The sequence below is a fragment of the Catharus ustulatus genome, chromosome 6, assembly GCF_009819885.2.
Source record: "Catharus ustulatus isolate bCatUst1 chromosome 6, bCatUst1.pri.v2, whole genome shotgun sequence".
Taxonomy (NCBI): domain Eukaryota; kingdom Metazoa; phylum Chordata; class Aves; order Passeriformes; family Turdidae; genus Catharus; species Catharus ustulatus.
In genome coordinates, this window is record NC_046226.1 from 27,246,251 (window position 1) to 27,258,426 (window position 12,176).

Consider the following 12,176-nt stretch of genomic DNA (forward strand, 5'->3'; position numbering starts at 1 on the left):
CCCCATCACAGGCAAATGTTCACCTTTTCCTTCTGAGCCTCCTGACTGCTGCACAATCTAAATGTTTATTTTAGGACAACCTTAAGACCTTCACAGCACTGCAGATGTTACTGTACTCATATCTACAAACTCCCTGAATTCACATCACACCTCTATATCCAAATATGTCACTGAGAACTAATGAATGCATCTCTATCACAGGTTGCAGAATTTTTGCTCAGTGTGTTGTTAGGTGTTTACTGTGTAGAAACTCAAGCTGATTAAAGGAGCTGTTCCTATTGTCCCTTGCTTCAAGGGGAGGGGTTAGATACTCCACACATTGTTCAAAATTCCTTTCCAAAGGCCACATAAATAGACCTCAAGTGAGTCTATCATGTAACATATGCCTTTTCTTTTTAATTCTTTTTTTTAATCTATTTTGCCCAAGCCAGATGGAATATCCAGTGCTGATGGTCTACCCCTTGAAAAGGAATATTCAAATCCCTTTGTTACAAGAACACTAATTCCAACAATTTTTACTGGTCACCTTTCCTGCCTCTTCAGAAAGTCCAAGTTTAAAAGGGTCCAGAATGCTGTCTGCAACATTTATTAATTATTCATTTATCCTGATAAATTATGCAAGCCAGATCTTCCATTATCACTGGGGTTACCAGTTAAGGCTTCTCCAGCTTTTAGCTATTTTTATTCCCTTGATACATAGATAACAGCAGACTAACCAAGTAGTGCACACTTCTCTACTCAGAAACAGATAGGAACCTCTTATTGTTTCTCAATTTTGTTCTACTTTTCATTAGCTCCCAATTCTTTGAGCCTCTTATTTTATTCTAACCAGCAGCCTTCTATCTTAATTTGACCCAGTTTTCTTTAGAAGGCAACTGAATCTCCAGTAAAATATATATGCTCTTTCTGTGGTTCATACAAAGCACAGTCCTGCATCACCTTGCTCAGTTGCCATTTATCTTGTAGATGTCTCAATACCACCAGAATACCTTTGTTGCTCATTTCAGTGAAAGTATACCGCTGCCTAAAATTTTGCATCTCGGAGCTCAGGCTGCCATAAATCCTGACAAGCAACTCTGCACCTAATTTCTAAACTTAATTAGTACCTAGAAAATTGTCTTGATCATCACTTTCATCCTTGGAGGCAGTGACCTGGTAGGCAAGTGAACAGCATGTCCAATGTCTCCAGGATTGCCCTCTGCAAGAATGGAGCATTAGCCTCTGTTTATGTTTGATAAAATGTAGCCAGGGATTCAGGACAATTTTTAAGGGATGTGGGCAAAGTGATTTTTCATCTCTTAGGCAGGAGAGAAGTTAGTCTAAGAGATACAGAACCAAGATGACTTTTACAGGTGTGCTACTATTGTAATAAACTACATTAAGATGTGATAAACAAGTCACATCTTTTTCCATAAAAATGTCATTCTGAGCCAGACTGTAGAATTGCCAGACAAGTTTGAAGGTTTCCAAGCAATCTGATTGTTTGACCAGATAACATTTGAGAAACACAGATCTATTTCTGCTATTCCTTGACTTTTTTCCAGATCAAGGGGTATGCTATGGTCACAGTGGAAAACCAAAAATTTAAGAAATGTAGGCCTACTAAACTACTTGGAAAATTTTGAAAAGCTAATTAAAGAGGAGGGGATAAGAAAGATATCTACTGTACCCTGGGTTTTGCATTTTTTCAAAATGCTCATAATGTAATGGAGAAAGGAATAACCTGTATCTAACTGCAGATGTATTACTCTAATACACTTCAATATCTTTAATATCTTGCTTTGATAATTTCTCGCACTGTCCTCTTAACCAGGATTTAAATTCAAGGAAAAAGAGTAGCTAAAAGTCTTTGTCCTGCAAAAAAGTAGAAACAATGGAAAAGTAGTGAAAGGATACTGGTCATATGATATTTGATTTCTACTCAAAGGTCAAGAAAATTTTGTGGTAGGAGTCAAGAGGAAAGATGAGAGATCCAGTCAAAAGATGTTTGTGACTGACCCAGGTATCCTGGAAAAAGATGGCAGAAGACTCTCTACTTGGAAAGAGAAAACATCAGTGTCTGCAAAAAAAGACACTATTAGAGCATAAACTGTTTGTTTCTATGTCAATATATACTATATGGTTCTCACACTGAAGTCACAAAGCAGGGGTAGAGTGCTTTACTCCAAAATAGGTTAGAAATTAGCAGTCACCTCAGATACAGAAGATTACACCAGAGCATCCTATATTACTATTTTTTCTAAAAAGGTAGAAAGCAGTTATCAATAGTTTGAAACAGTAGACCCTTCCTTGTGAGGGTTAAGGGATATAAAGTAAAGCAGAACAGGAGCTGAATCCAAGTTGTACCTCAGAAGGATTCCAAGAAAGATTTTGCTGTAGAAGCAAATATATTTTATGAAAAATATAAAAAACAAAATAGATCATGAAAGCATCTCAGCATTTGAAGACAATACAAGGACACAGAAAGCACTTCTGTACTTGCTTGTAGCAAAACCATCATTTATTTAATCTCCTTTACAATATTTGCAATTGTAACAATTGGTAACAAATGTGCAATTGGTAACAGCTACACTGAATGTGTTAGAGAGATGTAAAAGTATCATAGAACAGCTTAAGTTAAGAGTGACGCCAGATGAATGACTAAAATTGGGCATTCTGGAATCTGAAGAGTTATGGTTCACCCAACTATCTTCCTGAAGCACTCATGTGAAGCTGAGCTTTCAAGGAAATATCTCAAGCGACAATATAAGCAAAACCTCCCACTCATGCTATGTGGCTAGTTCTGAGAAAGGGCATTGCCAAGGCAAGATGAGTATTTTCAAAGGATCAGTGGTGGTTGTAAAGTCCCAAGTCATGTAGCATGAAAAGAGACTAGCAGCAAACACCAAAATCCCTAGGGAACAAGCCACAATAAAGAAGCAATGCTCTTGTTTACAGAAAGAGCAGAAGCACAGACAGATCTGCAAGTGAGATTCTGAGAAAATTTTCACAAGAGAAAGAGATGATCTGTGTGCTGAGCATTTTTACCAAGGAACAATATAAAGAGCCTGCTAAGGCCTGGATCCCCAAACCAGTCTTATCACCACAAGCCAACTGACAGCCAGAGGAAAGAAATCCACTCTAAGCAACCAAAACAAATAGAAAGCTTCATGAAAATGGGATTGGACATCTCCTGGCTGAGGAAAACCAACTATGAGAAAATGAAAAATTGTTTTTCTTACTGCTACATTTGCATTTTGAAAATTATATTCAGAAACCATTATGTTGTAGACTTCTATCCAGGGTCTGTATAATTCATTTTCCTCATTATGATTTGGACAAAGGAGCAGAAAGAAGACTTCTTAAATTTATGGATGAAAACAATGAGTGTTCTTGGAGGAGATACTTGTGGAATGAGATAAAAGAAAAAAAGTTTAATAATGGACAAAGGTAAAATCCCACATGTAAAATTTCATGGGTGAGAAAGGTGAAAAAAACATATTGTGGGAAAGGGCATTGAGAGTTACAGTGAATTACAAACTGAACTTCAATCAACCATCTCTCCTGCTGTTTTGGAAAGCCTGAAAATACTAAGCTGGTATGAGAGATGTGTGAAACTCTTTTTCCAGTCTACTCAGCAATAGTCAAGCTTCACACTGAGCCCACTGTCAAGCCTGGGCACAACAGTTCCAAAAGGACACACATCACTGGGAAGTAACCCCTCAGGAATATTATCAGAGGACAGAAGAAAAATATCTGTATGAAGTTGTAGTTGTGTTTTCTGTTTGGTTTGGATTTTTTTGTTTTGTCTTTTGCTTAGTTTTAGTTAGTTGTATAGCAGATAAACTATTAAAAATTTATCTAAAGTCTATGTAATATTATACTATGTAAAATAATTTCACAACACTTGTTTCTACAGTCATATTTCTTTTTGTTTGTATACAAACCTAAAGGTCAGCAGGTTACAGAAGTTCTGTACTCCCAATGTGCTTGTTAAAACTTTGCTTCATTTGTTTACATAGATAAAACCCTTAGGAAAGGATTTTATGAACTCCCATTGACTCTTATGACTTCACAAACAAACTCTAAAAAGAAGAAAAACCACGAGGAATGCTATTCATTCCCTGACTTCCATTTATAAATAAAATGTATTAGTGGACATATGAGGGTGAGCTATATGTACAGAACATTCTTGTTTCATAAGCAGGCACAAATCAGTTCTGCTTGTGCTCTGAACCAGCCCAAAGCTGTGTGCAAACACCACCCACAAGCTCCACAGACCTCCAGTTTCAGCTCAGCACTGCACTAACAAAGCCGCAAGCAATTCCACATCAGAACCAGCACCAAGCTCAGCAAGATCTCTCATGTCTGCCTGCAGAAATACCTCTTCACTGTATCTACTAAAAACTTACTGCACATTGAGGATTTAGTCCTTTCTTCTTGTCAAAAGCTGACAATGTCTACCTTAAAATTTTTAGAAAAATGATGGGACCATTAAAAAATCAAGATCAACTCTCTGTTTGGTTAGGACTGGTTACAGTACAATCACTCTGGTTAGTGTTAGTATACAGTGCTGTATTTTAAGACAGCTTACAGCTACAGTCCTAAAATAAACACAAATAAAATACCATTGCACTGAGTATGAAGGAAGATTATGTTCACATAAACAGGCCTCAGAAGGCCGCTCTGAAGACAGCTCAGTCTGAAGAGATAACATTTGTGCTATTTTTGGAGATTGCCACCTTCAAAAGCATGCTTCATCTGCTGCAGCAAACCAGGCCATGCAAACGAACACGCACTTACCATCCCAGGCACTAATTCTTTGAATTTTGCCTTGCAATTCAAATGAGTGGCCCCGTTTAGCGGAATGTTAGGAATTTTACTGGAATTTTATTTGGGAATTTTAGGTACAGAAGCCCATTAAAATCAGTGGGAATATTTCTGGGCACTTGTGAGATGTCCAGTCAGGTTACTGATAATGTTTTGTTGTTTGCTTTTGGAGTATGAACATGTTCATAAATATGGTTATGACTGTTGAATTAAATGATGAACAAATAACATTGTAAAAAATCTGATAATTAAGTAGCTTCTCTCATCTCCCTTAAAAGGATTTGCTCACTCTTTAATACAGGCTGTCAGACATGCTTCATTACCAACATCAGTGTTGAATGAAACACCTTCAGCACTGAGAAGTCATGGATATAAAATTCCTCATACCTTCAGCTGTACCAGATGCACATCCACGTGCTTGCTGTCCGAGTCCTGCTGGACGGAGTAGGTCAGATCCCGGACTCTTTCAGATGTCATCCGAAGCCAGGTCTCAATTTCTGGCAAGTGGAGAACGATCTTCCAGTCAGCCCCGGTGTGTAGAGGAGGAGGCTTTTCATACTGCTGGCCAGAGTCAAGGTCCTTCATGACATCCCCTTCCCCTTCTTGTTCCACTGTAGGGGTCATGTTTATCAGCATGGGAGAGGCATCAGATGGCACCGGATCCAGTTCTTGTGTTCTCATGGGAGACAGTGCTACATCCATGGCTAACGTGTGAAAGTCTAGACCATTCTCCTTTCAAAAATAGCTGCAAAGATAAAAAGAAAATGCGCTGCTATTTTAAGACCAAATTTAGCAACAAAATGCTCAAAGACATGGAGTAAATTAAGTATGTACTGCACATCTAAATAAATTCTTCACTGTAAAAATCTATACTGGAAATTCAAGACTAAATAGATTTTTTCAAAATAACTTTGTTGATTTGAACACAATCTTTGTATGAGAAAAGTAACAAATACTGCATTTCTCTCATTTTAATTTCCAATTGTAATTTCTCATCTAATTTCCAGTTACCTTGGAAATTACAGTTTCCGTTAATGAAAAATATACTCTGGTTTTTTACAACTGCAGTATAAATAAATGAACACTGACAAAGTCAGAGCTTTATTGAACTCCACAAGTTAATACAAGACTGGTATTCGTAAACTAGTACATATTAGAACGTGTTCCTTGGCCTGAAATTTGAGTCTAAACACAGACTATTTCAAGATTTATTTAAATTTCCCAACTGCCCACTCAACTATTGATCATGCACAACAAAATACTTGCAGGTGAACTTGAAGCAATTATTGAGGACACTTGGTTGATTTATTCATTTTCATTTTGAACTTTAAATTCTAATAGTTTTGTTAGATTAAGAACTGTTACAATAAGCAACAGCTCTAGCAAAACACAGATATAATAATTCCCAAGGTCAAAGTACATACCTAAAAATAAAACATCATTTTACAATGTGGCTTTATGAAAGCCCAAATGCTGTGTCATCAATATACACTTATCAGATTCGCTGGAAAAAGTAAGTAAGTAAAACATTTTACTTTTTACCCCTTCTTCTGTATGTTCTAATTATATGTGTATTACACATGAAAAAGGCTACCATAAACCCTATGCATAAAAAAAATCAAAACCAAAAACCCCACAAAAATCACAACCAAAAACAAACCAGAAAACAACCCCAAACTACTTTACTTACTCAACATAAAATCAATAAGATTGTAGGAAAAAAGAGTTTTCACTGTCAAATCAACACTGTGACTACTGATTTATATTCCTAAATATTTCATGGGGAGTCTTAGCATCCAGAGACTACTCCTGAAGGCAGAGTATCAAAGAAGTATCCAGTCACAATTTCACTTGTCATAATCAGAAAAGACCAAAAATTAATATTTATGTTAATTTGATTTTATTTCCTCCCTGCCACTACTTAGTAAATCAGTTTGCACATCTACCATGCTCACAAAACAATATAGTAAAATTATACTAAATATTAACACTAAATATAAATTCAGCACTTCAGAATAAAATTTCCTATCAGTGAAATCAAGCAAAGGAACTGAAAAAAAAATCCAAGTATTCTCAGTGCCTGCTGTATGATTTCCAAATCTTCTAGCTCAAATTTTGAAAAATTATGTATTAAATAGTGTTAAATAAAAAGTTCTGCAGTAAAGCTGGATGAAATTAACATTTCAAGATGCTGAGTATTTTTTAAGTTCATGTCTTTACAATGCCTATTTTTCAACTTCAACTCTGTTGCTCTAAGTACTAGACATAAATCGCTAGAAAACCCAGTGTAAGAACATTTTTGTCTGAGACTGCTGGTCATAGCCCCAGTTCTAAATCGTATAATTCACATCTAGAAACAGCCAAAACTATCCCAATATTTTAAACATATTCTTTATATTATTTCCCCCTGAAGGTAAAATTTTGGTAAAACACCCATGGTCCATATTTCTGCATGTTTATTGTTAAACATGCCTATCAGAGAAACAGCCGGTTGTGAATCACTAAATGATACCAAAGCACAGGAAGAGCAGTGCTTGCTTCGTAGTTTCTTCACAAAAAATAACCCCTGGTTCTCCTACAGAGTTTTTCAGTATGACTCAGCTCTAGTAAGGACATTAAAGCAATTAGCAAACAGAAATGAAAACATGCTCCTGCAGAAGCAAACAAAAGCTGGCCCATGCTGCATGCAGAGCGCACTTGTGGCTGTCATGCACTGAGTGTGCAATTAGCTGCCATTAGGAACCTGCTGACCTGGTTTTTGTTCCGATGTGCTTGACTCTCTACGAGTGGCTCTCCAGCATTACAGCTAATGCCTCCTTAATCCTAGCAGCTATTACAGCCAAGCACTTTACTTTCTTTCTGCCACATCGCAAGAGGTTGCAGCACTCGAATTAAGAATATGTGGAGAAAATTTAAAATAAATAATTAGTTTCTAATTCTTAAAATAAATAAATAAATAATAATAATAAAAATTCTGTAAACATAATAAAATACACTGTGGGTACTAATTAGCAAGGTCTGTGAAAGCTTTAAAAAGCTCACAAATGCTCGAGGGGAGAAACTTGCTGCTAGAAGTGACTGAATCCAAACGCTAGGACACAGATTTCTTGGCAGAATAAAAAGGCATTATCATCCAACTCTGCTGCCAGTAAGGACAGCCGGAAGGTTCTCCTGCGCTCTCCGGGAACTCCGGCACCGAAGGAGTGCGGCCACTCGAGCTCCCAACACCAGGGAGAAGGCGAGAGCCTTGCTGCGCTCCCCCCGCGCCGCAGGGACCGCCCCGGGCACCGGCACAGAGCACCGAAATCCCCCCGGCACAGGGCACGGGGCCAGCTCCTAACGCTGGAGGACCAAACAGCAAACAACAAGGACAGCGACAGCCAGCCTCACAGACATATCTATGTTATGCAAGTTAGGAGTTGCCAAAACGTTCTTGATCAGAAGTACGTTCTGCGAAAAAAAATGGATAAGAAGGGATGATCAACTTAAAGCATACTTTGGGGTCATGTGTTGATATTTGCATTTTGTATTTTTTTTTCTATATTTTGTGCGATGTACAAAAAGTGGATTGTAAACCACTACAATAAGTATTACAACACATATCAAAACAGACTAAATTTTTTTAGAGGTGATCGTTATACCTTGCAAAAATAATATTTGAAATGAGGCGAGGAAGGAAGTTTTTCCTTCTAAGCAGGACCTCATCACTGCCAAAATTTTTAAATTAAAGCTATGCTTGGTCTCATCTTCTGCATCACAAAATCCTGATGATAGTTTTAGGTGGGCAAACCATACTAAATCACATTCCACCTTTTTTCTAAGCCAAACCTTTTCTGTACCCAGAAGAGCTATACAAACCAGCTGATTTTAAATTTGCAGGTGAACAGATGAAAATGCAATGTCAAATGTCCTGATCAATAAAAAGTTCATCTTCGTCTTTCAACGTTTGCAGGGCATAACGTTTTTTTCATCATCACAATCAGACTGAGAGTTATGATACCATTATTTCTAAAAATACTCCTACAATTTATTTCTGCACTTTAAAAGCTACTGTTTCAATCCGCTGAAGGGCACATTTAAGAACTATACAACACAGCTACCAGCTTGCATTCCCTTCTGGTGGGAGAAAAAAAATAGATGAATCAAGCATATTTTTTTGCCTTGTGTTAATTCTTTGTATACAGTCTTACATTGTCATGGATACTTGCATAAAAGGTGAGAGATCCTGTGTAAGCACATGCACACATATGTTTTCTATCTTCATCTTTAGTAAGTGCATTATGCCTAACAGATGGCTGATTACCTTCCACTAATCACACAGACAATCTCACTTTCCCCTGCTTTTCCACTCAGTCAGATGCTAACACTCATGCAAAACATAGAACGTCTGTGTCAACCATAATATTCTTTATCAATCACCACAAGCCTTGAAAGGCTTCTCGCACTCATTCTGCTCCCTAGTTGCTCCCATTTCCCTTGTTTATAAAGTGCAGACCACATTCACTCTGCCAGCGATCAGATCACCCACATTTTCCTCCAATAGCAGTTAGCTCCTGTCAAACAAAGAATCATTAAGCGTTTTAAGCCATAGAGTAGCCCAGTCATTGATCAGTGGTGCAGACACTGGGTCCAATGAATGTTAATGAGCTCTAATTTCCCTCACTGTCACATATTGTTAAAATCAGCTGTAATCACTATACAGCCACCTGTCTGCCAAGTAAATAATTAATTTCCGTCATCGAAATGCCACAAAAAAACCCTAAATAAATTTTGTCTGCTTGCTGACTTTGAAATCTAATGATGTAAATTTTAACATCAGATTTAATGAGCTCATTGATGCTGAATTTTCTTGAATAGATACAGTGAAAATGAATGTCTCACACAGACAAGTTATATTATAATATGTCTTTTCCACTTCAGTAGTCTCAGGAATTCTCTGCCAAGTTGTACGGCTCATTATACTTTTCCTTGAAAATGTAATTAACTGTATCAACTACAAAGATAAACTATGTCAGTGCAAAAAAAAACCCTGAAATATATCATGTCAGTTACATATAGAGCAAATTGAATTTAATATCACAGTAAGCCTATCCATGCTACACTGATCCTGTTGCTGATTTCCTGTGTTGATTTAAGAAATAAAACTATTTCAAAAAGTTTTAAAAGAACTGAATTCTAATGGACCAAATTTAGGTTTTTCTCTTATCATTCCTCATGAATGCATTTCAAAAATACCTCCTTTGCAATTATCTTATTATTATATTAGAAATTCTGAACAAAGTGGACAATTTTTCGCATAGGACTTTTCAGCCTCCTATTTAATATGTGAGAGCCTTAGAAAGTATATCTGATAAGAAACAGGATGATACCTCAATTCCTGCAAGATATAGGCCAAAGAGGCTTGCACAGTAATTCTAATATTAAACGTGAACACTAACATGAATCATGATTACAATTTTTAATGTGACTGATTTAAAGTCCATTAAGAAGTCTGCCTTCTAGGCTTTCATGGCAGCAAAGCCACACCATCAATTTTTAACTGTGGAAATCCAGCTACAGATATTTAAGTTCCTGATTACGTGAATAAATCAGAATTCAAGACACTGCAATGACCCAGCATAATCTTTGTTATCTATGGTTTCTTTTTCTAATACAAGGTGAAGGAAAATGTGGAACTTAAAAGGCAAGTGTTCAGCCAGAAACTGGAAATTATTCTGGCAAATCAGGAAAAGTGGAAATTCTACTGGAGGATTTAGCAAAGGATCTGTCTGAAACTGATGGCCCAGCAGGAGAGACTATGAAACAACCAACAGTCCATAAGGTCTAGGCATTATATACCCAGAAAATATCCAAGAAGCCACAGGTGAAACAGTCAAATTGCTGGTTCTGGTGTGTATGATCTTCCATTTCTTTGGTTCTTAGGATATCAGATTGTAAAAAAAGGTTCTGCAGATCCTTTCACATGATGTTTATGTCATGAAAACTCATAGAAACTGTAGCAGAATGAGGCAGCTCCGTTTTTTTACAGGAAGACCCCCAGGTGCTTCTGAAAAGCATACTGCTGATATTTTCCACCTAAATGCTTTTGACAAGATCCAGTGCCAAAGGCTAAATGAGTCTAAACAGGGATGGTATAAGAAAGAAGGTCCTTGAATGGACAAATAATGGAAACAGTAAACAGTGGAATGAAGAACAAAAGCAGATCACAAGCAGGATTTCACAGAAACCTCTGTTAAGTGCTATGCTTCTCAATAAACTGATTAATGACCTGGAAAATGGGTGAAAAATCAAGCTGAAAAGCTTTGTAGAGGGTATTCACATATTTGGGACAAGTATAAACTCTGAGTACAGTAGTTTCACGAATACAAGCCGCACGGATTATAAGCCGCACTTCCGGTGCCTCGACAATGTTGCTGTCTTTGTCAATAGATAAGCCGCACCCCGAATATTAGCCGCACTTTCGTTCGTCGCGAGAATCCGTGCGCAGCTTTCACAAATTGGCCAATTAGTAACAGGATCGCGGCATAGCGGGCTTTACTGGCTCGGGGCGGGGCCAGGAAGGCTCGGCCCGCTCATGGTTGCCGACGGGGCCGGGTAGCCCAGCTCAGCGGGGCTGGCCGGGTGGTGCTGCCGCTGCCGCCGGGCTCGCTAGCCCCCCTCTCCCGTCAGCACCGCCCCGCTGCCGCGTTCCCTAGCCCTGCTGGCGGGCTGCCGCTGCCCGGCTCGGCGGCCGCGTCGCGTTCCCTAGCCCTGCCGGCGGCCTGCCGCCGCCGCCGCCCGGCTCGCCGGCCGCGCCGCGCCGTGTTCCCTAGCCCTGCCGGCGGCCTGCCGCCGCCGCCGCCCGGCTCGCTGGCCGCGCCGCGTTCCCTAGCCCTGCCGGCGGGCCAGGCACTGCCGCCGCTGGCAGGCATGCCGGCCGCGTCGCCACTGCGTTCACGTACTCGCCCTGCCGGCGGGCCAGCCGCTGCCGCCGCTGCCAGGCTCGCCGGCCGCCCCCTCCCATCTGCACCGCCGCCGCGTTTCCTCGCCCTGGCCGGCACTGCAGGCCCCCGCACCGCCGGGTTCCCCCACGCTGCTGGCCCCGATTCTGCTGGGCTTCCCCCGCTGCCAGGCAGCCCCACCCGCCGGCCTTCCTGCTTCTGCCATGCTCCCCTGCACTGCTAGCCCCAGTTCTCCCGGGCTCCCCCGCCCTGCTGGCTCAGGCTCTGCCGCCCTCCCTGCCCCGCCCTGCTGGCTCAGGCTCAGCCGCCCGCCCCCCACACTGCTGGCCCCGCCTCTGCCAGGCTTTCCCACCTCTGCCGGGGCCAGCCGGGCTCCAGCTTGGCTTGGGGCTGCCGCGGGCTCTCACTTCCGTGTTGGCAGCTTTT

At 40.1% G+C, this 12,176-nt stretch overlaps 1 protein-coding gene across 4 annotated transcripts in view; it reads right to left on the minus strand.

Moving 5' to 3' along the window:
• Window positions 1-12,176, minus strand: part of AKAP6 (A-kinase anchoring protein 6) — a 265,979-nt gene that overhangs the window by 212,300 nt on the left and 41,503 nt on the right. For 3 of the 4 annotated variants that reach the window (XM_033061959.2, XM_033061958.2, XM_033061956.2), the window contains exon 2: window positions 5,197-5,554. In XM_033061959.2, the coding sequence (XP_032917850.1) occupies window positions 5,197-5,511 (315 nt within the window). In that variant the 5' untranslated portion in view covers window positions 5,512-5,554. Of the gene's footprint in view, window positions 1-5,196; window positions 5,555-7,560; window positions 7,651-12,176 lie in introns of those variants that run through there. The other variant, XM_033061957.2, reaches the window with a different exon arrangement.